This window comes from Rhinopithecus bieti, unplaced genomic scaffold, assembly GCF_001698545.2.
Source record: "Rhinopithecus bieti isolate Rb0 unplaced genomic scaffold, ASM169854v2 scaffold_5260, whole genome shotgun sequence".
In the NCBI taxonomy this organism is placed as follows: domain Eukaryota; kingdom Metazoa; phylum Chordata; class Mammalia; order Primates; family Cercopithecidae; genus Rhinopithecus; species Rhinopithecus bieti.
Genome location: NW_016805896.1, coordinates 2513845 through 2540816, shown reverse-complemented (window position 1 = coordinate 2540816; position 26972 = coordinate 2513845). Strand labels below are relative to the sequence as shown.

The window sequence follows — 26972 nt, the reverse complement described above, 5'->3', positions numbered from 1 at the left end:
CCTCTGTGGGAATTCAGGCTGGGGCCCCTTGCTGGTGGAGAGGACAGAGTCTCTACTGGGGGGTCCTTCACCTGCTCGGAGCCTCTCTTTGGCCCCCTTCCCCGGGGAAGTGCCTGAGAGCTCAGTTTAGAGCAATGTCTGGGCAGGGCCCAGTGGGGAGGCTCAGTGTGAGTGCCGGGGGCTGGTGATCAGGAAGGACAATGCCTCCCTCCCCAAGGAGGTGGGCCTGGAAGGGGGCACCTGGCAGGAGCCTGCACATTCTTCTACCCTGTTGTGCTGGTGAGTCTGTTTCTCTCCCATAGGTGAGGTGTGATGGACTCTGTATCACAGGGGCAGTTTGTTGTGGGAGGAGCTAGTGCCTGGGTAAGAGAGGCCTGATCTTGGAGGCTGGATGTATTTTCTTTGCCATGTCCTTGCCTTTCATTTTCTTTTAATGTCGGAGTATGTTTGATTCTCATCTAGGGGTGCCTAGGGCCAGGGTTGTGCCTAGGGCTGGCCCTGGTTACTCTGTGACTGGGATGAGGAGGGAGGGGCAGTACAGACACACAGGCACTATGCCAAGAGGATGCTGTCACTTGGTGATGGAGCTGCCTCTGGCTGGCCATCTGCCTGGCCCTTTCAGGGGTGAGCCTCAAGGTGTGGCATTCCCTTACCCAGCCTCTCCACGGCCAGTCTCCAGCGGGCTTCACATTCTGGGACAAGTGTCTGTGGAGTGAGGTTGTGTCCTTCTCCTCTGTCCCTTTCCAGACACCTGTCCGACTGCCTGCCTCTATCGCCAGGATCTCTGCCTCAGTGCTGGCCTTGAGTGCACACACTCCCATGGGCCACTCAGATTTGCCTCCTGTGGCCTGAATCTTCCTACGGCACAGTTACGACCACTTCCTATCTCCTTTCTGACTGCACAAGCCCCATCACGGTGGGGTTTTCCTTGGCAACACCGAGGTGGGCACACCCTTTTTGGTGTTTTAACAGAGGGGAGAAGAATGCCTCGAGACATGGCACTTGTTTACTCAGAGAGACAGAAACCCCACCGTCTGGAAGACCCCAATCGCCCCCCTTCCCTCATCTCTCCACACCAGTCACCCAGAGCTCCAAAGCTCTGTCTCCAACCCTCAGCCATGAGATCCCCAGAGGGGCAAGAGGAGGAGGCAGGGAGTCGCTGCATCACATTGCTGCACCGGGAAAAGGAGGGAGGAGTGAGAAGGGGAGGGAGGGGCAGAGACAAGTGGGCCCTCACGTGAAGGGGGCTGGCGCAGGCAGCTACTACCTCCTCGGCTCTCGCTGTCTGCAGGCTTCACCTGGATTGGCCGGTTCATCTGCAACAGAGCACAGGGGGACAGAGTTACAGCAGGCCTGTGGGTGAGGGGCAGACACCCAGCACTCAGGTGCACAGGTGGATGCAGGTACACAGACTGCATCCACAGACACACGCTCCCACACGCTGCTGCAAGCACACACACCTTCACCAAAGCGCTGCCCGTCTCCCCTCAACGGCACAGCCCCATGGCCCCATTCTTTCAAGAGGGTGTCTCTGGACAGGAGACCTTGAGGTGCCTCCTCCTCCTACTCCAAGCAAGTCCTGCTAGCCTTTGATAGCAGAATCTCAGGTTGACAGAAATGCTGCCTGTCCCTGTGTCGCACAGGCCTTTGTGTCCCCAAAGTACACCCTTGGCTCAGCCCTGGTTCACTCAAGACATCTGCCTTTATGGAAATGAGCTGTTGCTGGCTGCAGATGGACCCCACCCAGGCCAGGGCATCCAGCTTCATCCCAGCACCTACCAGCTGGTAGTGTGGCCTGTGGGTCAGGCGTGGCCAACGCTCTGGGCCATCCAGCTCCAAGGTTAAAGCAGAGTTCAGGGCTGTGGCTCCCGGTTGCAACTAGGGCCGTTCTCTCAGGGAGTGCGCAGAGTGGGCACAGCTACTTGTCCCCTGTGGTGTCTGGGTGCCAGGAGGACAGGAGAGCAACGCCTGACTCCCCTAGCCTGCCAGCCTGTTTTCCCTCTTGGGGATCTGTGTCAATGGCCCATTCAGGCCACTAGGGGTCTCTGGACTCCAAGCATCCCGGGCTTGGCTGCCTGGCTTCAAGGCTCACCGAGAGGCACCAGGGTGGGCTCTACAGCCCAGAGGTTTCAGCATGTTTTAAGCAATAAACATGAGGAGAATCATGCAAGCGGATTTGGACCTGATGTCTTCACCGGTGCTTCTGCCCTTATGCACCTCCCTGAGCCTTTCTTGCATCTGCATTTCTCTCACAACCTCAGACTCAGAGAGGCAGTGGGGCAGGTACAAACACCGCCATTTAAGAGATGAGAGGCTGAGGCCAAGAGGCATTCAGGTGCTTCCCAAGGCTACCATGTGGCAGGACACAGCTGGGAAACGGGGCCTGCGGGGAGATTTCTGCATATCTGTCCTGTGCTTTGAGACCTTTCGTTGCCAATTCCCTCCCGTACAGCGGCTGGACCAGCCAGTCACAAGCTTCCTCCTGCCTTCTGGTCTAGGACTTGAAGTGAGTTTTGGCTGCATCAAGACAACTGGGTGGGGGAGTATGGGTGCCTGTGACTCAGCAAGGTGAGCACGAGGCCAGGGGAAGGGCAGAGCCGCGGCCGGTAAGGACAGAGATGGGAGGCAGGACACAGCCGACAAGGAAGGAGGCACAGGTAGCCAGAGGCAGCAGGGGAGGATGCCGGGGCCAGCCCACCGAGAGGGACCAGGGTGTCATTGTTCACCACCAGGTCCCCACTTGACATCCCTTATGGAGATGAGGGGAAGCAAGGTGCTTTGTTCCCAAGTCCTGGCAGCAGAGAACACTGCCGTGTTACAACAAACTCCAATCACAGGGAGAAGGAGGAGGAATGTAATGAAGTTCCTGGCTTCCCTGTGAACCAGCTCCTTTCCAGTCCTTGAGGGAAGGATCCAGAAGGCCACCCAGGCATCTGGCTATGGGAGAGGTGATTCAGGAGGGAGCCAGGTTGCTCCTGGTTCCCTGTCCAGTACTGTTTGGGACTCAGCATCTCACCCTTTCCTAGGCTGTCCTTCTGGAATGCCCCGCCCTCCTAGCCTTCCCTTCTCTGAAACCTGCAGCATTCTTCTCCCCCAAACAGGTCTTAAGGACTGACCTGGACCCAGTTCCAGCCCTGATGTTCTCTTGGACAGATTTCTACAGCTTTTCTGCTTATGTAATTTTACAATTCTCTGAGGTAGGGATTATTATATCCATCTTTTCAATGAGAAGAACAAAGCTCTGAGGAGCAGCAGAGCTTGGATTCAGCCAGGATGAGTAGGCACATGAGTGCTACCAATGCAATGGCCTTTGGCTTTGTCATATTTTATCTCATTTGACCTCAGCTGCTCCAGGAGGAGGGAACCAAGGAGGAAGTAAATGGGAAAAATACCCATCCCATAAAGGGAGACTGAGGCCAGGTTCTTTGGGCCAGCAAATCAAGTATCTTTTCTGCCTGACCCCCCTGGCCAAAATCTGACCCCAACACCTCTTGCACCAGTCCCACCGCACATCCTGGCACCTTCCTCCCCCAGGTCCATTCCCTGGGCCTACAAGTTCCCTGCTGTCCCTCCCAGCCTCCTCCTCTTGACAGTCTATTCATGCTTTGAGCCTAGTCCACTTGGCTTCTGTTATGGACTGAAGTGTGTCCCCCCAAAATTCATATGGTGAAGCCCTAACCCCCAATGTTACTATATTTGGAAATAGTGCCTTTAAGGAGGTACTTAAGGTTGAATGGAGTTATAAGAGTAGGGCCCTCATCCCATATGATTGATGTCCTCACAAGAAGAGGAAGAGACACCAGGGATGTGCACCCAGAGAAGGCCATAGGAGGACACAGCAAGAAGGCTGCCGTCTTCAAGCCAGGAAGAGAGCCCTCATCATAAACCAATCCTGCCCACACCTTCATCTTGGTCTTCCAACCTCCAGAGCTGTGAGAAATACATTTCCATTGTTTAAGCCATCTGGTCTGTGGTACTTTGCTATGACAGCTCTAACCAACAAATAAGCCCCCTAGTTCATGAAGCCTGATTGGTACCCCATTGGGAAGGGTGCTGCAAGGAGCTCCACATTTTCCATTAAAAAGGTACACTCAAGGCTGGAATTTGACTTGCAAGTGGGGGTGGAGCTTAGGCAGCCCAGGCCTCCCCAAGGATCCACAACACCCCTGAGAACAGGAACAGTTGCTATACGCATCGCATTGCTAGATCATCACAACTTCTCCTATGATGTATGCAAATAAAGGAAATGGAGTTTCAGATAGGTTAAGAAGTTAGCCTGAGGTCACAAAGGTTGTAAATGGTGATATCAAGATGAACCCAGGACTCCTGACATCTGTCTACTCATTTAGGAGATGCTGGGAGCAGGTGGAATGGGCTTGGGATGGTCCAGGAAAGTTCCAAGCAGAGGCCAGGGGGGTGGGGGGAAAAGAGGGGGGCAGGGAGCCAGATGGGGAATTCAGGCTTCCCCTGCAAGGAAGGGAGGAAGGCCTGGCTGAGAAGGGGCAGGCAGAGGAGTGTGAACCAGAATCTGTTGGGCTTTGCTGCTCTGTCCCAACTGGGAAGTGATGCCATTCCTGGGGCCAGAGCATGCTAGGCAGACCCCACATCCCTAGGGGCCTCATCCTGTGTGGGAGGAAGGCTGGGACCACTGGAGGAGACTCCTTTCCTGGCACCTCGTTTCTGTGTTTTATGGCCAGTCTTCTCTAGTTGGGCCCGAGAGCAGCTGGGGTGAGTCCTTCGGATTGGCACGGCCAGGGTAGAGCTATTTCTGATATGATGGGTCCCATTTTCCACGGTAAATTAAACTGGGCAAATGAAATCTCCCTGTGTGTGCAGGCTTCCGCCCTAGAGGCCACCCCAGTCGCAGGCAGCCAGCCCACTGTCCTTGGTACCTGGGCGCCTGTTATGCTTTGGCCTAGCATCCCTGCCCCAGGAGCCCTCCCAACCAGATGGTCCCTGCATGGTGCAGGCAGACGTCCTCCATGGTGTGCTGTTGGGCTCACCCCTCACACACAGGCCCCTCTGCTTCTCTCCAGTTTTACTGTGGGCTTTCTGACAGCAGGAACATGGGGTCTTATCCAGCCTCCCAGCTGCCTTCAGCCATGGGCTAGGCACCTACGGGGTGCTCTAAACAGATTGGTAAAGGAGAATTGAATTGGTTCCCATGCAGCCATGGCTCCTGGGGTCATTTTTCATGTCCCATTATGATCTGATGGTGGTCAGCATCCAGACAGCCTTTGAGGGGCTTGTCAGAGAGGTGCTGGGCTAGATGGTGAGATAATATACGGCCCTGTGCTTTCTTAATTCTCAGCAGAAATAAAGTGTCAGGCTTGGTTGGGAAGATTTCTCAGCTGGAGCAGGCTCTGTACAGGTGGCCCCGGCCTGAAGGGAAACCTCCCTCCTTCCCCTAGTCCTCGGCCAGCCTCACCCAGCCCTGATTCTGCCCTGAAGAGGGAGGAGGACGGAGCACATCTGTCCTGGGAGAGGAGCCTGGGCCAGGCAACAGAGATGGGGAGAGAACGAGGCAGAGCACGATGACAGAGCAAGGGGAGAGGTGAAGAGAATGCCAGAGAGGGCAAGGGTGAAGGAGAGCAGAGGGGTCAGGGCAAGAGCCAGGAGAGGAGGGAAGAGCCAAGAGTGAGGCCAGGAGGAAGACCAGAAGGCCGGGAGCCATCTCCTTGCCCTGCTTGTAACTTTGCCCCCTGGGACCCTGGCCATTGCCTCAGGACCCCTTTGGTGCTTTTCCTGCCCCAGTCTCTGCTCCTCTGTCAACCATTCCTCTCCACTAGCGCATTGTCCTTCCCGCAGGGCCCTGGGGCTTGTGGCTGCTGGGAATCCGGGCTGGGGCACAGGAGCCTTCCTTGCCGATTCTCTTTCAGAGATGTCCTCAGTGTCCCCATGGATGCCCCACGGCCTTCAGTTGGTGTCCTCCTCCAGGTGCCCGAAGGGGGTTTAGTGAGCCAGACCTGCCTTCCCTGGGTCAGGAACAGCTACCTGCAGCTTCTCTGGAGGCTCCTGGGGTCAGTCCTCTGGGGACATCACAAACCCTTGCGGACTGTGTTTCTACTTCCAGCCGAGCGCCCCTCTGGGGAAATGAGTGGGCCTGGCCCAGACCTAGAGCTGTCTCTGCTCCCGCCTGTGGCGGGGGTGGGCAGGTGGATGGCCCCTTTCCTCTTCCACTCAGGCTCTGCCTCCCTTCCCCCTCCCCATCCCTCTGCCACTTTTTGCATCAACACATATCCATGCATTAAACAAGACATTCCATTAATTTCTTCATCATCATAACTTAAGCTGGGACATACCCTTTAAATATTCATTCAGCTATGAAAACCGGGCATTAAAATTTTAATAATGTCAAGCTCATTTGAACCAGCCTCCTTGGGGACGATTACGATACAATTAGAATAAATACGATGATTGAGCTGGTCGAAAGGCTTCACCTGTCCAGTGTGGCTCCCTGTGGAAGGGGAGGCCTGTGGCTCGTGGGCACACAGACAGACAGACAGACAGGCCAAGCTGCTCTTTCCTGACTCCCTCCCAACCTCGCCGCTTCCTCTGCCTCCTCTTGCATCTGGTTCTGGTTCTGGTTCTGTGCTGCCAAGTCTACTCCCACCAGCCTCTGCAGGTCTCTGCTGCCTCCTTCCCCGAGGACCAGGGTGCAGGGAGCCCCTCCCTGTCTGAGAAGGTGGCCCTGATTCACCCCACCGGTTCCTACTACTCCTTTCCTGGTCCTGGTATGACCTGGGCTAGCTCACTGGGCTGGTGAGTGACATTTTCCTGCCTATACACGTCTCTTCTCCCCTACCTTACTAGGGAGGGAGAGAGAGAAAGGAAGATGGAGATGGAGAGAGACTTACTTCACAAACAAGAGCAGAGATCTGGGCCCCTACTCACGGATCCCCAGAGGCAACCTCAGGACTGTGCTTCTTCCCTGGAGTACATGTGTGCACCTGATTAGTGGTATGTGACATCACAGACATCCTAAAAGAATTCACTGTGGAGGGAGCGGAGGGATTCGGATTGAACGAGATCATAGAAGAAATGTGAAGAGCAGGTTCTCAACAAAGGTCAGCCTGCACTGGAAGGTGGGGACCAATGCCCTGCAGGGAGCTGGGGAGAGGGAGAATAGACGCTGACAGCTGAGGTGACTGGCCCATGGGATGGCCAGAATGCTCTCCAGAGTGACTATTCAAACATCAGAGCTGAGGGTCCTTCTGGTTCCTTTTGGGACATGTTGGAGCCTGAAGATACCTGGCTCCCTGCTCAGCAGAAGGGCTCACCTCGCCAAGCTTCAGAGGAATACCACTGGAGGCACAGATTCATATATTCCCAAAACAGACATAATTTGCAGCCTTCACCAGGAAGGCAGCTCTTACCTCCCCATTCCTGTGTGGTCTCTGAGGAGGGGTAGTCCTTGACCACCTACTTGTGGATGCGCTTGTGTGGACTTGGCCCTGCTCGTCATCTACCCTGGTGTTTTAGGACAACACCAGTTCGTATCCACCCAGAGAACTCAGGTTTTATGCTCTGCCCTCCAACCCCACCCCAGCACACAGGATGGTCATGGAAACAGTGAATCAGCAGACTAGCACGCTAGAGCTCACTGGGAGGGTCTGTGTCCTAATCCCACCAGCGTCACTGCTCTGAGAAAACAGACATAATTTGCAGGACCCGTTGTTCCAAGCGCCAAAATAAAAAGTGTCATTACAGTACTAAAATATAAAGCCTTTTTCCTTTCCTTCTTGGTCTTGCTCACTCTCTCAACTTGTCCTGGGATTTTTTTTATTTGCTATTTGATGTCACTTTAAGTAAAGAAAACTATAAATTTTAAATTATTAGCACAGACTTTACAGTTCATCTTTATTTTGTGCAATGCCAGTTTTAAATGCAAATATCAGAGCATTTACCTCCTATGCAGAGTCACCAAAATTTCACAGTTTGTATTTTGTGGCTTATGCCTGGAGGGTGCCTTCAGCTGGAAAAGCAAGCCAAACTCAGGAATGCTGCAAGAGAGGTCCCCCAGGCAGGAGAAGTTCCCAAGGGATTTCTGCCTCAGACACAGGGACCTTCACAGGCCCCTGGAGTCCCAACCTGGGATACAGCTTGGGCCTGAGGATTGCTGGGCTCCCATTTCACTGGCCGTGAAGTGATGTGTCAAGTCCCAGCTGAAGGTGGGCTCTGAGACGTAGAGCCAGACATCACCTCTTCCCATAGGCCCTCGGCCCTAACCCACAGTGGACAGGAAACTTTCAAGGGTATTGTAAACTCTCTGCCTGGGACATACTAGGTATCTGGGCAATAGGTTCATCTTTGCTGAGTCATGGCCTCTTTTGACTGGTCAGATGTGGCATAGCATGGCCAGCCTGGGCTACCATAGGGTGAATGTGACCAACGCTGACCCCCTTAACCTGTGCCTAGGCCACTGCTGACTGGTACAAAGGAAACCAATGGTTGCAGGTGGGACACTGGACATGGGTGGACCGGGCAGGTGAAGAGAGGCTGAATTGTGCATGAGCAGAGACTCCAAGCCCCATGGACTTCACTCGCAAAGCACACGTTCAAAGATTAAGTGTTAAGAATTTAAAGATGGAGATTGCAGAGCATGAAACTCAAGCGTGGGAATCTTCTGAGTGTGGGCCCTGTGTGACAGCACGGATTGCTTGCCCATGGCTCTGACCTGGGGCTGCCTTTCTGGGTCCCCATCTTCATCTGCGCACACCAGACATCAGGCGTTTTGTGGATCATCAGGTGTTTTAAGCATTGCTCAGGTCTGTGCACAGTGCTATCTCCAGAAAGATCATCAGTCCATCTTTTAAAGATAAGCTTTGTACGATTTTGAGGGGATAGACCAACAATTTTCAGCCATAGGGATAAAAGCCTGGTGATGCAACCAACTCGATAAGGACAGAGAACTCACCAGTGAGCTTGTGGGGATCAAAGGTGGGTTTGCTCTCCAGAGACCCTGCCCTCCACCAGAAATTTGTCTTCCCAGCGCTTAGCAAATTGTAATTAACAAATTAATTAATGATGAAATTATTTGTTTAAAGCCCCAGGAGGGCAGGGTCTGAAGCACAGGCCCTGTTGAATTCCAGGGGCTGTGCTTAGTAGGCTTGGAGTCGCTGTGGGAGGAAAGAATGAACTCTTGCCTGAGGGCTTCTGCAGTCCCCTAGTGAGACCAGATCCCAGGGGAACCGCAGAAGCGCCACACATTATTCCTAGCTTGTTGTAAATATATTAATGCTTTAATTACCTCCTTAATAAATCGCATATGGTGTGTTCCATAGAGAGGGGTTAGAGACTCAAGAAATCTCATCTGTTGTCAGCATAAAATTCTGACTCCAGGACAGCCTCAGCAGTGATTTCAGAGACACCTGACAGATTTATGGATTTATTTGTCTGTTTGTCTCCACCCTGAGGAGTTCCTGAGGCCCACGCAGGGCCCAGCATGGCCCCGATGCACAGTAGATGGTCAGGAAGTACTGAGCAAATGATGACTGAATCCTCCATCACACCCTGTCATGGCCCTCATTCCCTCCTGCCTTATCTGTGCCCTTGCAGCAAGAGTGCCCAGAGGCCAGAAGTGGGTCACCACCGGACAGCCTTGTTTCCAGCCCAAAGAGAAAGGCCCTTTAATCCTCCCTCCTCCAGCAAAGTGACGTGTTTCACCTTTGGATTAGGAAGGGTTTATTGAAGCGGTGGCGATCATCGTTTAGAGAGACAGCCAGTGAGCACCGACCAGACAGAAGAACCGGAGGTTATTGTTAAAATATGCAAATCCAGAGTCTATTAAAATGCAAACCCTCCAGATAAGATTTTTTAATAAATCTGGTCTCTGCTCCCACTCCCCACTCTGAGGAGGCCATCTGATGCTTGTCAGGTCAGGACACATACCAGCATGTAGGCCCTGTCTGCTCTTCACCCCTCTCATTCAGACTTCCAGTGCTGCGCTGCCTGGGTGGGGCTGGCTGTCCCTTCTTTCCCCGACGCCCTGTCCCTCAAACAAAGCACTTGAGGTCATGTCAGGGTAATCTGCAGACAGGTCTCACCATCTCCCCATACTGGCTGCATTCCATTTTTCACCTTTCCTCTCATGCTGTGTCTGCAAAATGAAGTCACAAGCCTTTGCCTCCTCCTCCAGCAAGCCTTCTGTGATTGGGTCCACCCAGTTACACTTATCGTCTTTCCAGTTATCGCCTCTGGACTCACTTTCTATCAAAAGTAGCCCTCAAGGGGATGATGGGAAGGTCGCTGAGAAGCTGCACAGGCTGCAGAGTATGATAATGATATGGCGGGGATTCAGACTGGACTTGGGCATGCTGGCTTTGAGTCAGGGTGGAAGGAGTCAGGTGTGTGGGTTGGTGCTGTGTGCCTGGCTGGGGGTGTGTACTCGGGTCTTGGAGGCATGAGCGAACTGTAGTGGGAGAGGGTTTTCAAGTCCTTCCCATGCTGCAGACCTTCTGCTGACCTCATGACGGGGCTCAAGTCCTTCAGTCCTTCCTGAAACCTGATGAGTCAGGTGAGCAAACTCATGGGGTGGGCAGGGTGTGGATGGGGTGGGGGTGGGGATAACCACCAAAGACCTGGAAGAGAGTGGAGGGAAGTGCCAGCAGGGTGTGAAAGCTCGTGCGGCAAGTCGCCGAGGGTGGGAGGACAGGCAGGCAGGTGGAGGTGGGGAGGATCTGGTGTGGCCGCAGAGGATCTGGTGTGGCCGTGGAGGGTCTGAGCTTATAGAGTGGGCAGCGGGAGCTCCTGTTAGTTTGCAAACAGCATTGCACTAGGACCACGTTTGGAAAGGGCAAGGAGGCAGCTGCGTGTGCAGGAGGTCAGAGGTGACTGGACAGAGGTGCCCGAGACACCAGGTAAATGTTTGTTCAGTTCAAGAATGACCAGCAGCACCTTGGCACCAGGTGCCTTCCCCACCTGTGGGAAGACAGGAGCCTAAAGCTTATGCATAAGAGGTGTTTGATGAATTGGCCCAAATTTCCCCAGGTTGCCTTTCATTCTTGGTTGTGGAATGACCCCTCACTCCAGTCCAAGCCAGGCCTTGCCCACCTTCCACTTGCAAAGGGTCTGGAGGGTGTGGGTTGGGACGCAGTGGCCTCGGTCCAGGTGGCACCCTTTGCAGCCCACGTAGCCTCATCGGTACAGCCCCCCACAAATAGGCCCAGGCAGTTGCTATGCAACAGGCTGCTCTGCTCGGCAGTGTCCAGAGAGAAGCAGCCAGCAGCCCTGACAGAGCCTGCAGGTGGGCCGGCTGGGGCTGCCTGCTCCTCCTTCTCTCTGCTCTCACCACTCTCTCCCATCCTTCTCCAAGCCTCCACCCTCTCCTATCTCTCTACAAAATGCTTTCCCCTCACCTAAGCGGCAGGGCTGGGTTGGCACAAACAAAAGAGGTGTCCCTCACAGTGGTGAAAAGTCTCTCAAGAGGTCCAGCCCCAAGCCCACTGCTGGTTTCCTGGGGGAGGGAGGGAGCCCCTCCCTGCTAGGGGTTTGGAGCCATATTTGTGGGTAGATGCTTCCTGCACGTGGCAGGTAAGGTAGAGGGACACCATGAAAATCACCAAGACGGAACTGGTGGACCCGTGACCACGCTGCCGCTGGGCTTATGTGCCCCCACCTCTCAGCCAGAGCTCCCTGAGGCCTGCACTGCCAAGGGCAGAGGGCTCTTTGTCTCCAAGCCCCACGTCCGTTTTGCTGCTCCCGCAAACACACCAGGGCTGCACTGGCAAGGGTGGGAGGATCCTTGTGGTCTTAATTAAGATCTGCTGCCGTGGTAACCAAGCTAATTAGCCGGCATGGCCAGGCTGGGTCACTAACCCTCTTCAGGGTGGGGGAGTGAGGGCGTGCAATTTTTTAAGTAACAGTGGTGGATAGATAATTCTGATGAAACAGGCCCTGATTTAGTTGTGAGGCCTGGATTTCTGTCCTAACTCTGCCATATACTTGCTCATACAAGGTAGGGCTGTTACTTAACCTCTGAGAGGCATATCCGGCATATCCACATATCCCCTCATGGGGTGTGGAGGGGATTAAATGTGATCGCTCAGGCCAAGCTCTGAGCATCATGCCTGGCACCATGAAATAAGCGACAGCTACCCTCTCCCTCCTGCCCTTCAACCCCCTTCTCTCTCTCCTCCCCCTCGTCCCCCTGTTCCTATTTCTCCTCCTCTCACACCTTCCCTGCCTTTCTTAGTATTTCTGTCACCTTTGAGGAATACCTGACATTTCATATTTTCCTTTCCACTCTGGAATACTCAGGCTCTTTTGGACTCTGCTGAACTGAAGATGTTGGACTCTGTGGGGAAGAGCTGAGAATGGGGTGGGGAGGCCACGCCTCACAGAGAGGCAAGATGCACCCTGAACTTGGGTTCTCATAGCCCCATTCTGCCTGCGCTGCCTCTCCTCCACCCTGCCCCAGCTCTGCCCTCTCTGCTTGGTCTACCAGCACTGAAGCTGTTGTTGTGATGGGCCACGAACTCCATCCATCCATCCATCCATCCATCCATCCATCCATCCATCCATCGCTTACTGAGCACCTCTGTGTGCCAGGCCCTGTTCTGTAGAATTGGGTGGCACAGCAAACATGAGTGGCTCTTCCCCGCAGAAGCCACCACCCAGTGTCCAGAAGGGCCTTGCTGGGAGGGCACTGAGTCCGTCTTTCCTGGGCGCTGGCTGTGCACTGTAGTCTGATTCCCTGAATGCCCAGCCACGCAGTCCTGCACTTGACCTCCCACTCTCCTGGAAGTCCCTTCTTTACCTCTGATGTATGGCTCTTGGGTATTTGCTCACATACCTATAGTGTTGGAGTTAGGCTCCCTCTAGCATGGGGCGTCCTAATCCAGGATGGCCAGCTCTAGTGATTAGAAAGGAGACTTTTCTAGCCCCAACTCATCTCCCATGCATTTCCCCTCATCCACCCTGCCTGGTACCAGCGCCCCACTGCGCAACTCAAGCCCATCTTCCAGAGGCTGCCCCCAGTGCTGGGCCACTATGTAGCCCTAGGTTTCATTGTCTTCCTTCTAAACTCTCAGGCCTCCCTTCACCCCTGGGTTTCTGGGCCTGTCACCCTGACAGCTGACAACCATCTAGGAGCCCTCAGATGTGGGGTCCTGGGCCTGGCAAGGGGCTCTCTTCATCTGTGACTGGCCCTTCCCAGCCCACAGTGGGACCACTGCCTTCGGAGATTTAGAGCACACTGGCTGGGTGGGAGTGAGAAGGGGGTGACACTGTGGCCCCTGGAGGCTGGACGGAGACCCTTGTCTGTGTTATCCAGGGCCCAGTCTCCCTTCTCCATCCAAGCCCTCTCCTGTGTAACTGTTCCCTTCACTCCCCCGGCACTGTGGACTCTGTTTATAAGCTGAGCCTCTCCACGGCCAGGAGAGGGGTCCTGGTTCCACCCTCACCCTGCTCTGACCCGGGGGGACAGCTCCTTTCTCTCTCCTGTGGCTCCTGGGCCTCAGTCCTAGGCCTGGCGAGAGCAGGAGAGAGTCCCCAGGCATGTTAAAAGAAAAAACAAGGCCCACACCAAGTAAATGACAAATCGAGAGGAAATTGCTCTTAATCCCCACGCCACAGCCTGATGATGCCGGCCAAGCGCAAACCTGAGTCATCCTAGAAATGGCACCGACATTTGCTTTTTGGAATTTGTTTTGTCTCTGGGCTTTAGATTTAATCACTCCCTCTCTCCTCCCTCCCTCTGCTCTCCCCTCCCTCCCTCTGCCCCTTGCCCTCCCGTTTTCTAACATGAGCCTGCACCGCCAGCTCGTCCAAGTCTCTTTTCCTGGCCTTAATTAACACAGCTCTCCAGCTTCCAACAGGCTAATGATGAATCGGGTTAAATTCCAGACAACAGCCGCGCACCGCCATCAATTAGCCATCTCCGGGGCAGCTTCATTAATAAGCATCGATCACGGCCCTCCTCCTGGAACACGCCGGGGTCTCTGGGTCACGGGCACTGCCTGCAAGGGTGTCAGGCTCAGGTGTGGGCGTGAGCCTGTGTGCGTGAGGGCTGGAGTGTGTGGTGAGGGGTCTGCGTGTGAGTGTGTGTTAGCAAGGATGCAGGTGGGCCATGAAAATGGGTGACTAGGAGTGTGTGAGGTGTGTGTTGCACGTGCACATGCATGTGTATGTATGTTCACGTGTGAGTGTGCATGTCAGTGCATGCAGTGTGTGTGTGCGTGTGTGTGTGTAGGTGTGGGGGTGACTGGGTGTAGGTATGGTGTGTGATGTGCATGCTGTGTAAGTGTGGGAGTGTGGTCAGGCGTACCCCCCTCTGCTGGCCTCCAGTGTGCCCTCTCTAGCTCTCCTCTGAATTCCCTGTCCTCCCTGGCCTGTGTCTGGGCAGACGGCTCAGGTCCTGCTCGACCCCTGAACATCAGGGTTTTCACAGGTGCACTACCCCTAAACCTGCCCCACTCTCCTCTCCCCTTAGAGACTCTGCCTGTGGCTCTCTTCAACCTTCGCTCCCTTGGAGGTGATTCCAAAACCTCCACTGCCATCCTCTCCCCTTTCCTCAACACATGCTGGATGACTGGTCATTCTCCCTGGCATGGCCTCCAGTCCAAGGCCTGACACCCCCAGTCTGCTGTGGCAGGAACATCACTGCCACTGCCCAGGGGCCCGACTCCCTCCCTCCAATACCTTCTGCTCCCCCAGCTTGGACTCCAACTCTATTTCAGCCATTCATACTCTCAGTCTTGAAGGTCCTGCATTCAGCCTCCTCTGACATTCTTTGCAGCACACGTCTGAGCCCTGAGGAGCAGCCCCCACCTCTCCAGATCATAGTCCATCTCCTCAGTCCGCTGGCCACATGCCCCACAGCCGGCCCCAGGAGCCTCACTCAGGGAGGGCTCACAGCCAGAATGCGCCCCTCATGGCTGTGGTGGGGGCCAGTCTCCTCCTCTCTCCTTTTCTCTGTCCAGTGTAGGGCCTCATTCTGTCACCCAGGCTGGAGTGCAGTGGGCTCGGCCTCCTGCCTCTGCCTCCAAAGTAGCTGGAGCTATAGGCATGTCCCTCCATGCCCAGCTAATTTTTAAAATAATTTTTTTGTAGAGAAGGGTCTCTGTTGCCCAGGCTGGTCTTGAACTCCTGGGCTCAAGCAGTCCTCACACCTTGACCTCCCAAAGCTGAGATCACAGGCATGAGCCACCCCATGTGGCCTATTCTGTGTAGTTTCTTAGCATGGCCTCCCCTCCACCAGCCCAGGCCCCCAGTCAGGAGTCCAGGACACTTCAGTGGGAATTTGTCCACCCGCCATTTCTGAAAGCCTGCTTTGAGGGGGTGGCCAGGGTCACCCTCAGAGTCATACGTGTGACAGTGTGCCCAGAGAACCCACAGGCCCTGGCACACGTGCATGCCAGCAGGGATGGATGTGGCCTTCTGAGGCGGCCACCAGCAGATCATCTCCTTAAAGGTTAATTAAGAACCTGAAGCTGGCCGGCGTGCGCGGCCAATGACGGTGGATGCGGCGTCTCTCCGTCTCTCCAGGCCATTAAACACTAATTAGGTTTGGAAAGTCTATTGAGCTCCTGAGGTCTCGTCGAGGCAGGCGCTGGCCCTGGGATGCCCTTCGAAATGCCAGCGCTGTCACCCCGACCCCCGGCGGGGCTGCCGGGCTGGCCCCATGACCCGGGGCTTCAGCCACATCCCGCTTCATTTCTTTCTGTCTCATTGTTCCTCCTGGGCCCTGGCCGCCTCCGGCTGTGCCCTGCTCACCACGCCTGGCACTCACAGGCCTGGTGGTCTGTCTGTCGACCCTCCCATGCTACATCCTTTCTGCTCGGGCAGCATCTCCTGTCTCTGCTTCCTCCTCAGTGGCTCAGGGGCACTGGTCAGAAACAGGCCTGCGGTGGCCCTGGGGTCTGGAGGGCAGGACAGGAAGCTAATGGTGCGGGCCCAACTGGCCTGGGCTCCAGTGTCCCACAGGTGGAGAGAGAGGAAGATGTGGTGGGGTGACTGGCAAGACCCATTGCCTCCCATGGTAAGCCTCACACCCTCCCCTTGAGATTCTCTCCATCTTCAGAGCCACCTGAGGGCCTTTCCTGAGATGGCCTGGCCTCAATACTGCCCACCTCCAGCACAGCTCCTGTGTCCCCAGAGACCTGGCTCTCCTGCTCAGCCCCTCCTTCTCAGGGTCTAATTTCTTCCCTGGCTGCTGAGTTCAGCAGGTGCCGCCAGGAGGCAGCTGTTCCCGATGGCATTCATTCATTCCCTCCCTCATTCGTTCATTCACCCATCTGACTGCAGCCCTGGCATGTGCCAGGAGGGCCTGCGGAGGAAATGCCCCTGCAAAGAGGCCCCCTCCATGACTGAGACTTCATCTCCAGGTGGCAGCGTCCTCTGCCTTGGAAGTCATGTTCCCGTCACCCAGGCCCCTTTATCTTCAGCACAAATGGTTTGTCACACAGTGCGAGATTTGCCACCCGGTGACAGAGCATGCTCATGCTCAAGTTTACCAGAAAGGAAGGTCACTCTACCTACTTCCACCTCTACCCTCTCCCAGGCCACCATGCCAGGGACAGGATTCTTGGTTCAGTTCTTCTAGAAAAGCTGTGAAGCAGAAACAAGTTTATCTCCAGTTCTCCCTGAAATGTCTGTCTGTGTTTAACCTGACCCCTGCCCCATGTTTGCAACAAACATCTGGAAAACCACCACTATCACCACCACAATGTCACCATCACCATCGTCACCACCACTGTCACTGCCTCCACCACCACTGTCACCGCTATCATCTGTTACCTTACCTTGTCACTATGACTGTCACTGACACCATTGTCACCACTATCATCGTCACCGTTGTCAGCACCTCTGTCACTGTCACCACCACCATCATATAACCTGTCTAAAACATTGCTTAGCTCAAAGAGATACTGCTAACGATGGAATTCTGGTTGCTGGGGTGGTGGTGGGGTTGTTCTGGGTGGAGTGGAGCCTTCTAGGGGCCCCTCACACCCCATGTCATGGCAGGCCTCTATAATCTTTGGGCTCCACTGGGCACCAGCCCACGTGATGTCATGGGAACAGCGTGACTAGCTTGGCCATGACTACCAGTGACCTGAACTCAAAATAAAAGATTTTAAGTTCTCTGTGCTCTTGCTTCATTTCATGGACTTGAAGATGCAGGAGCCCTGTGTTTGTGTGTGTGTGTGTGTGTGTGTGTGTGTGTGTGTGTGTGTGTGTGGTGTGTGTGTGTGATCTGCCTTCACAGGGTGGCTTTGAGAGCAGAGCAAGCCACATGGGCAACTGTGCCCAGCGCCATGCCCCAGGGCCAGGTTGATGTCCATTTGCTTCCCTCCACCTTTATCTCTGGACAATGCGCTGAACCACCACTGCCCCAAGGAAGACTAGGGAAGAGGATGGGCAGTGGCCATCGTTTGGGTCTCTGCATCCATCCTGTTCCCAGAGCCAAGGGTTCCCAGCCTCCTTTGACAGGCAGAGCTGATGCGGGCTGTGTGGGCACAGGAGGCGCAGCCCAATTTTATAAGCACAAAGTATTATGATTGCATTGATTTCCATCATAAATCATATTTCCTATCTCCTGCCTCTCTCTCCTGCACACCCCAAGTTAAGCCTTGGTATTTTCTTTAGCTGCTGCCACTGCCAAGCCTGGAGATGATATTAGGATAATGATGATAAATTGTACCCTGCTGCCAAGCCACTGCTTCTGTGTGGGGGAGGGAGACTGTTTGTCCCCCAAATGGATCCCTTGACCAGAAAGTGGGGGCTTGGCTGGCGCCTGGAGGAAGGAGGATGCTCACCAGAGCTCGGCTATGTGGGTCCATGCAGATGGATAGGTGGATGCCTTTGTGTGAGCATGAGTGTGCTCATGCATGTAGTCATGTGTGTGCAAAGGCCTGAGAGGTGGCCAGGCACAGTGGCTCAAGCCTGTAATCCCAGCACTTTGGGAGGCTGAGGCAGGTGGATCACTTGTGGTCAGGAGTTTGAGACCAGCCTAGCCAACATTGTGAAACCCCGTCTCTACTAAAAATACAGAAAGTAACCAGGTGTGGTGGCACACATCTGTAATCTCAGCTACATGGGAGGCTGAGGCAAGCAAATCGCTTGAACCTGGGAGGTGGAGGTTGCAGTGAGCCGAGATCACACCACTACACTCCAGCCTGGGTGACAGAATGAGACTCTGTCTCAAAAAAAAAAAAAAAAAAAAAAAAAGACCTGGGTGGCATCTTGCTGGATTTATCATGTGTGGGCACATGGTCATGCCCCTGCCAATGAATGAACACATAGCAAAGGGAGGCAGGGGGCAAAGGCAAGGGGAAAGGGTAAGGGCTGAGCTTCCCAAGGCGCAGCCACTCCAGCCTTGGGATTGCCAGTGACTTGGGATTCCGTATGTCCTGCTGTTTCCCCCATCTGTCATCACCACATTAATCCTTATTAGCACGGCTGCATTAGGCCCTTTCCTCCTTAACACCCTCAGCAGCTTCCACTGTCATGAGGGTGAAATGGGGTCTCCCCCTTTCCTGACTCCCATCACAGTGCCTAGCCTGTGGGTAGATGGTGGATGTCTGCACACATTTTCCTACCAACCCCAGCCTCAGGAAATCTTGCCGAAGTGCAGCCAACACCCTGGCTGGGGCACCCATCCTGACCTCAGAAATGCCACATCAAGTGAGAGTGAGAAGCTGGTTAGTGGCTTTCTGAGCTCTCAGGCTTTTGCCTGTGCCAGCTGGGCTGGGCTCAGCCCCGACTGAGTGGGGGCTCCTCGAGCAGGTGATAACGTCACTGGGGTCCCAGGGCCAACATGACAGTGCTCCTCACGAGGTCCTGGCCTGGGTCCTCATACAGTGGGGGAGTCCAAGGGGAGCCTGCTGGTTCTGTGAATTGGGGATGAGCCTGGGACAGGAAGAAGCTTCAGTGGGGACATGGTCTTGTGGCTGTTCATTCATTAATTCTCTTGTGCATTCATTCACTCAACAACTATTCCTGGGCTGAGTTCCCTCTCTTGTCTCCCAGTCCACAGGCCTGAGGGTGGACCCCAGTTGTCAGTGGGCTTTCTGTCTTCTACACCAGGGGCGACCGGCCTGAGATTCCTGAGCAGAGGTGTGTTGGGTGTTCTCAGATGGTCACGCTAAAGAAGTCTTAATTTTGAAGAATGTGTCCATGCTGACGCAGATGACAATGACAGTGAATCACAGACTCAGAGAAGATGCAAGGGCTCTAATCCTACCAGGCACAAGCTACTGGCAGCATCTCACAGGCAACCCTGGTTTGAATGCCTCCACTGACTGGAGACTCACTCCACACATGAGTCAGCTGTTTTCGACTATTCGACCTTCCCTCAGTGATATCAAGCTAACATCTGAGACACTTGTAGCTTCCACTGTTCAGTCCCCAGCTATTCATACAAGAAATGCCTAATTTCTCTTCTTTAGAACAATTGCTTAAAGTAGGGATGGTGACAAGAAACACCTTGGTGAGCAGGGAAGGGCACCAGCCACTCAGACTCACTAGTGTGGGTTCAGTAGGGCACTTAGATAGGAAGTGAGGTGTCAGGGCAGGATTTGGCTACCACGTGCAGGAAATGGATCCATCATGGTTTGAAAAACCAGGCTCCATGGGTGTGGCTGTGTGTCCTCCCAGGGGGCCTTGGAGGGGACAGCAGGCTGGGCTCTGGTCTGTGGAATCAGCAGCCCTGGGATCGCAGAGGGCCAGAGTGGGAGGAAAGTGCCCACGCTGTGCAGCCAGCTCAGCATGCAATGTGCTGCTGACAGTAGGGCCAGCGTCTGGGCACAGGGCCCACACGGGGATGTGCGCATTTAGGCTCAAAATATGCAGCCCGCTGTTCAGACACAGGGAGAAGTATGTCACCTTACACGAAGCGGGGTGAAAGGAGATGGGGTCCACTCAGCCTGCAGCAGGCACGGAGGGACAGGGACATCCCACTGGAAGGCAGCGAGTGAAAGGCATAAGGGCTTTCCACCTGGCCCTGGGGTTAGGACATTGCAGACGGTTCACACAGGAACTCCTGGTCCAACAAGGGCACAGGGTGCCTGGAAGCTCAGAGTGTCCTCTGCCCCAGGACGGTGCTCCATCCGGCAGAGCCTGTGGGCTGTTGTCCAGCATGCTCCAGAGGGGACCCTGCCTGGGGTGGAGTTGGGCCAGTGACCACTTAGGTTCCTTTTCACTCTAGGACTGTATGATGACAAAAGGAAGTGCTCCTAGGAGTTAGGATGGTGAAGGTTTCAATCCAACAATGCTTGCCTCACAGCAGGTACTTATCATTCTAATGGATCCCGGATGCCATTAGGCTCAAGATCTTCCTCCTCCAGGAAGTCTCTCCTGATTAATCTCATAACTCTCAGACTCATCTGGGTCTCCTTGCTAATACTTGCATACTCTTCTTGTTTGTGATCTATCTGTCAATGGATTTCTGAGGTGCTTGGTGTTGGGTGTGTGTGTATGTGTGTGTGTGTATCCCAATCTCCTCTCAGGTGGAGGACAGGAGGACAGTGGAGCTCATCCTTGGTGTCACACACAACCTTTTCTTCTCCTCCAGCCCCTCAACCTAGTCTCTTAGAGCCATCCCTGGCAATTGTGTCCTGGTAGGGCTGTGGCCATTTTGTATCCATGTAGGAATTTAGATTGGGGAAAGATAACAGCATGTGCGCACACACACACACACACACACACACACACACACACACACACGCCAGGCACATGGCAGCCTTTCCACCTCCTCCCCAGTTTTCTGCTCCTGCCAGCAGTCCCTAGGGTCCCAGAAAGATAGCAACCTTCTCTGAGCAGGTTAAGCCTGGAGAGTACAAGGGTGGAAGAGTCTGACAGCCGGGCTCAGAAAAAGTGACCCCATGTTCTGTTTCCTGCTGCTGCGGCCCGGTGGGAAACAGGGCCTGCCTCAGAGGGTGGGAGGCCTCTGAGAGGCAGTGGAGGGCAGGAGTGAGGAGTGAGCACCACCCTCCCCTGTGCTCTGCAACTGTACCCCTTCCTCATCTCAGACTGCAAACAGCTCCACTGGCCCTCAGGTCTCCCCAGGGAGTGCAGGCCAGGGTCCAGGCTGAGTGAGGGAGCCTGGAGTTCCTGCAGGCATCTCCTAGCTGTGAGACCCTAGGCCAGTTAACCTCCCTGAACCTCGGTGCCTCCATCTGGGAAAGAACGCAGGAAATAATAATGTATACTGAGCTAATGTAGATAAAGATGTGTTGTGAGCTACATGGGACAAAAACCAATGCAAAAAAGTTGAATCTCACCACTCCTACTAGTGCAAGGAAGCCCCCTGGGTCACAGAGTGAAGGATTCTGTGGGTGGTGCCCCTCCCAATGTCACGTCCCTGGTGGTCCCCATGGCGTGTGGGTGTCTGTGGGAACATGATCCCCGTGGGAGTTGCCTGCTGAGCCATTCCTACCCTTACACTGAAGGAGGAGATCCTGGAAATGAAACGTGTGGGCACCAGGTCGATGTGGGAACTGGAAGGGTGTGCACTGTGTGACCGCAGGTGAGAATCGCTGGTGTGCTGAGAACAGACCAAGGCCTCTGGATACACAGGGAAGCTCGCTGTGCTTATGCCTGCGCTGGGCTAACAGCAGTGTCATCTACCCTTACTTCCTGAGTTTTATTTGGTGAGAAGAGGTAGAAAAGAAGCATGCATGGGAATGACTGCATCTGTGTCTGCAGCAGTTTTGTTGTGAGGCTCTGTGTGCATTTGGATGTGGGCCATTGTGTTGAGAACAGGTGTTAATTCTGTGTGTGTGTGTGTGTGTGTGTGTGTGTGTGTGTGTGTGTGTGTGTGTGTTTAGACATGGGGTGGGGAGGGGGATGCCACTTCTGGGTGTGACATCCCAAAGGCTCCAAAAGCCTGAAATCTTGGAGGGTGCAGAGCTCCATACAACCACCAGATGGCACCCGGGTGCTGTCTAAGGGTTGCGGGCCAGGCTCGGCTTTGTGTTCAGCCTTCCCGCCTCCCACCCCACCCCTGGTATATGTGGTGCATATGTGTGTATATGTGAGGGTGTGTGCGTATATGTGGGAGTGCAGGAAGGGACTGCCTGACTGCAAGCTGGGCACCTGTGCGTGTATTCAGAGTGACCGGTCTGGGCATGCCGCATCCTCTTCCTTGCCATGACACCTGGATGCTGCTTGTGTTCCGTGCCCTGCGAACCCTGGTTCTCTAAGAATACGTGTGCAGACAAGCTAGTGTGTGCACATGTGCTGCAGCAGACCCCATCCAGACTCCCCACTTCCAAACCCTCACTTTTCACTACTATCAGGCTGTCTACTCCCAACTCTCTGGTACCCCTCACTACGGTTGTTTCTTCCCTCCCTCCTTCACCCTGGCTGTTCCTTTTGCCAGGAATGGTCTCTCTGCAACCAAACTCCTCCCCATTCTTCAAAGACTTCTATCTAAGAGCCCCCTTCTCCAGGAAACCCATTAGATCTCCTAGCATCAACCTTTTACCCCCATTTTGTTCCTTTTCTGATCACCCATTGCCCAGGACTGTCAGCTCCACACTGTTCATCCACTGCTGGCTTGATGTAGCTCATTCATGAGCCTTCCTCGAGAGGTTGAGTTCTGCATGGTAGGATGGGGCTGGGTATCCACAGTAAGCACCAGGTAAAAACCAAATCATTGAGGAGGACATTTCCTCACTGGCCTGCCCCATGGGGTCCAGAGAGCAAGTGCTGAGGACAGACTTGGCTTACACATGGCAAACAACCCATGAAACAGAGAACAAGTGACTCCCTGGAAATTTGGCATGCACTGCCACAGCACTGGGGTGCCACGGGGCAGAGGCAGGGGGTCAGGGGAGAAAGAAGTAACATTAAGTATAGTGGCTCCCTGGGTTTTAAAATCCAAAGGTAAGCCATTTGCTTTCTAGGAAGTATTGAAAGGTAGCAGTATACATTGGCTATAGCAAGAGAAACTACAGGTAGACTCTGGAAGAACTGGTCTTTGCTGAGGTGAGGAAAGGCTTTGGTGTGAGCCATGAAAACTTGTTCCCTTGGAGTTAAAAGGAGCCAGAGTCACCACGCATATGTGCACAGCTTTCTGCATTTTTCATTGTGTCTTGCTATCCATGCACTAACCCCATGTTACATGTTGGCAGGGGGTTTTCAGAGGTATGCAGACACTCGTGAACCTGAAGACAGGAGCTGTCACCATTCCTGTTTGACAGATGAGGGGAACAGCTGCCAAGGGGAGGGGACACGCCCTGGCAGTCCAGCTTGCTGGTGGCCTTGCAGCATTGTGGATTTCATCCCCCTAGGGATGCACATGAAAATCCTCGCCCTTTTTGCAGACTCTAAGAGGAGAGTGAGCCCTGCCTGATCCCATCAATGCCTATAACCCCCAATTCTGCTCCACCTGCTGGAACCTGCTTCCTGTTTGTCCAGAGATGACCCAAGTCTGTGTTTGCAGGATGTAGAATGTGCTGGGGGGTAGAACTGGAGAATGGGTGTGGAGGCGGGTAGTAAAGTTTGGGTGCCTCGGGAGGCTTTGTCTCTGGAGGGGCTGGAGTCCCCACAACTGGTGGTGTGCAGAGCTCCTATAAGGATGGGTTTAATTAAAGGATCATTAGGTTAGGCCATGCATCATCTCAGCAGGGGCTACCTGCACCAGCCCATTCCCCAAATAAGAACTGCAAGAAAGCAAGAAGGTTCCCTTCACTCATTTTAATTGTTCTGCAAAAGACCCTAAATGCAAGACAGCATCATAAGGTGGAGGAGTGGAAGAGAGATGAAGTGGAGAGAGGGACAGGGAGAGGGCAGAACAGAGGGCAAGACCAGCAGCCAAGAGCTGGGCCCTGGCCACAGTCAGCCTCTCTGTGAGCCTGGGGTATTGGGGGTGGGGTAGGGGACACAGGCTCCCCTAAGGGATGGCTGCATGGCCTTAGAGACCTCAGTTGCAGCAACCAGCACATGGTAGATGCTCAGTAGACATTAAAATGAACTGAGTGCTTTGGGGTGGGGTGGGGCAGACTTTCTTAAGGGTGGAGTGGCAGCCTGGGGAATTCAGTGGAGGACTCCTTTGGGAGTGACTGAAGGCCTGGGAGGCTTTGCGGGAGGAAGCTGCAGGTCGGGAACCCCATCTCAACAACCTTTTGAGCAGGTGTCCTGCTGCTCTAGGCTGACAGGATAATGGAAACAGGCCTCAGGGAGGCTGGGGACCCCTGATACAGAAAGGCACAGCCCATCCTGAGGCTGAGGTCTCTCCAGTCTCCTGGGCCTCTCCTGCACACCTTGGCACTCCCCAAACCACCCACCTACCCACCCTCCTCAGTGCTGAAGTGGCTGAACGGGCTCTGAGGCTCCCAGTGCATGCCTGACCCCCCAGAGCCCCCAGGAGTTCTGTCCCAGTTCCTGGAGTGGCAGCTGGGCAGGTTACACACACTTAATTACTAGTAATTAAAAAACTGATTACTCCAAATGGCGCCCTCCTGGGGAGAACTGTGCTGTGCCTGTCCCGCTGGCCCGCCACAGAGGCCATTTCTGGAGTGTGGACTGGGGACCAGTCTGCAGCCTCCTTCTATGTCTCCTGGGGGATGAGGGCTCACTATGTCAAGAACAGTGCCTGCCCCCACCGCAAACTGGCCTGCCCCAATGTCTAGCGCAAGCGCATTCCAGCATCACTTTAGTGGATTAGTCACTGGTCCCCTTCCAATGTGCGTATCCCTTGGGAGGGGAAACACCCAGAATGCTATAGGTCACAGGGAAGGAGCCTCTGTAAGGAGCCCAGGGGTAAAAAGAGTTCTAGGCCCCAGGGGAGAGGTGGGGAATGAATGCAGAGTGTGACAGAGGCAGGGTAGGTTTGCCAGTTGCAGAGCTGGTATCCTGGAATTGACTTGTTTTAGTCATTCTGTGACTGGGGTTCAGCGAGCACCCAGTACATACCGGTATGGATGGACCACCCAGTCAGGTTCTTTGTGTGGATGAAGACACGCCAGGAGGTCGGGGGCAGGTGCATGAGCCATGGTCAGTTAGGAAAGTGCTGCTGGAACCAGGACAGAGAAGAAGGGGGTGCCCAGTTAAATGGGCAGTTGGAGGAGGCATTATAGAGGAGAGGTTATTGAGGGTGAGGAATGGGACTGGAGCCAGTGTTGGGAAGGAGTAGGTGGGAGGGTTTTGGGCAATGGGAGCTGCTTGTGCAGAAGCCCTGGGGGATGGGCAGAGCCTGGCAGGAGGGAGGAAGCCTGGGGCAGCCGTGGGGTCAGCATGTCTACCCCTGGACTGAGGAAGTCAGCGGCCCCACTATCCCACCCCAGGGTGTCTGTCTTCCAGCAGCACTGGGGAGTGGTGGATGGGGTATCTTTGGTGGATCTGGAGAAAGGACTGGCTGACCTGAGCCTCTGAGAATAGGTAGGAGGGGAAGAAGGGGAGTGGGAGAGTGAGGGCTCATGCCAAGGGTGAAGGGGGTGGCACAGTGGGTGGGTCTGGGAGGTGCCTTGGAGAGGGGCCTCCTGGACCTGCTGATGGAGGGTGTTGGAGGCGAAAGGCCCAAGCTCACAAGAGTGAAGTCTGAACAGACAATGGCCAATACCTCAGAGGACCCTGAGGGTGGACAGTCTGTCTGTAGGCTTGACCAGGAAGAGAATAGGGAGCCCCAGAGCATGGAGGAGGGGAAAAAGGGAGTTTCCAAGGTCTCCCTGCCACCCCCATCCCCCACCCAAGTGGGTTGGTGACCGCGGCCACGAAGGGAAGATTCATTCGAGGCCCTTGCGTGGGAGATGCTGATACACTGCTGTGCCCCTCCATCAGGGGAACGCTGGGCCAATTATTCACTTATTACTAAGGGGTTTGCAGGCCCATCCCCCACCCCTACACTTGGCTCTCTCTGCCTGAGTCGGCTTTTATTCTGCAAAGTGTCCCAGAGAGGCCCTGCCTCACAGCCACTCAGGTCCCTGCCTGCCTCTCTAGTTCGGGGCAGGTCATCACCTGCATGAAGGACCCAAGGCGGCCGCACACCCTCCGTTGGAGTTTCCTCCGCAGCTCTGTCCCTCACTTCCCTCTTTCTTGAGTACATCTGGGGGCATCAAGCCAACCCCACATCTGCCCCTGGGCACTCTGGCAGGAGGAGCCAAGCAGAGGGGTGCCAAGTCCAGGGTACCCAAAGACTTGGGTACACAGGGGGCAAGTCCCACACCACACAGGAGGTTGCAGCAGGTGAGAGGCCAGAAGCCTGCTGCAGGGAGGAGGAGCATGGGCTTGGTTTGACCCTGCTGGCCTGGCTGCTGTGGCCTGTGTCCTTGGATTAAGGCTCAATCCAAGATGGGCCTCCTGGAGGGCTCCCCTTTATCTTCTTCTTCTTTGAGAGATACCTCCCACATTCCCAGCTCAGAAGGCGCCAATCAGGTGGCTCAGTTCCCACCCTGAGAAACACAAGCAGGTGCGTATGGGTGGGCCCGTTGCCTGAGGTCGGCCCTGACCCTCCTCCAGGCCTGGCCTCTGGTCTCCTGCTCACCTGACCCTGTGCCCTGCATCCCCAGTTCTGTCTCTGCCTCTGTCTACCTCTGCGTTTTGCTCTTCTCCATTGCGCCCCCTTCTCTAAACAGCCTTTTGGAAAGAGCACAGAGATCCGTTACTATTTGACCCCTCTTAGCCACAATTTCCCCACCTGCTAAGCAAGGTCAAATGCCCTTCACCTGGTGAGGTGAGGCTCAGGAGCTACACGCACACGCTAGGCCCCAGAAGAGCCTCCTGGGCCAGAGCACTCCCAGCTCACCCAGAAAGAAGGGCTTCTTTGGTCCCTTCCTCTTTTGCCCACTGAAGCCTTTCTCCATCTGGCCAGGGGTGTGAATGCACACGGGTCCTGTCTAACCCACATCCCATCAGGCACTTCCAGGCAAGGACCATCTGCTCCACAACCTGCTTCTCTATGACACGGTCTCTGGGGCCAGCGGCTCAAGTGGGATCTCCCATTTTCTATCTGCCTGGATTTGGGGTGCAAGGGCCAGGACCAGGGCCTTGAAAGTCTTGGGGGAGTGGGGGAGTGACGTGGGGTGGGACGG

The 26972-nt window shown here is 54.7% G+C and overlaps 1 protein-coding gene across 26 annotated transcripts in view; it reads right to left on the bottom strand.

The window, feature by feature from the left end:
• CELF4 (CUGBP Elav-like family member 4) overlaps positions 1-26972 on the bottom strand; it is a 321682-nt gene that overhangs the window by 79109 nt on the left and 215601 nt on the right. For 19 of the 26 annotated variants that reach the window (XR_001886010.1, XR_001886011.1, XM_017873958.1 and 16 more), the window contains exon 3: positions 1238-1316. Coding sequence is in view for 24 of the 26 variants with exons in the window: in XM_017873958.1 (XP_017729447.1) it covers positions 1238-1316 (79 nt within the window). In the remaining 2 variants the exon portion in view is untranslated. The remainder of the gene's footprint in view (positions 1-1237; positions 1317-26972) is intronic. The other 7 variants (XM_017873965.1, XM_017873979.1, XM_017873967.1 and 4 more) reach the window with 1 other exon arrangement.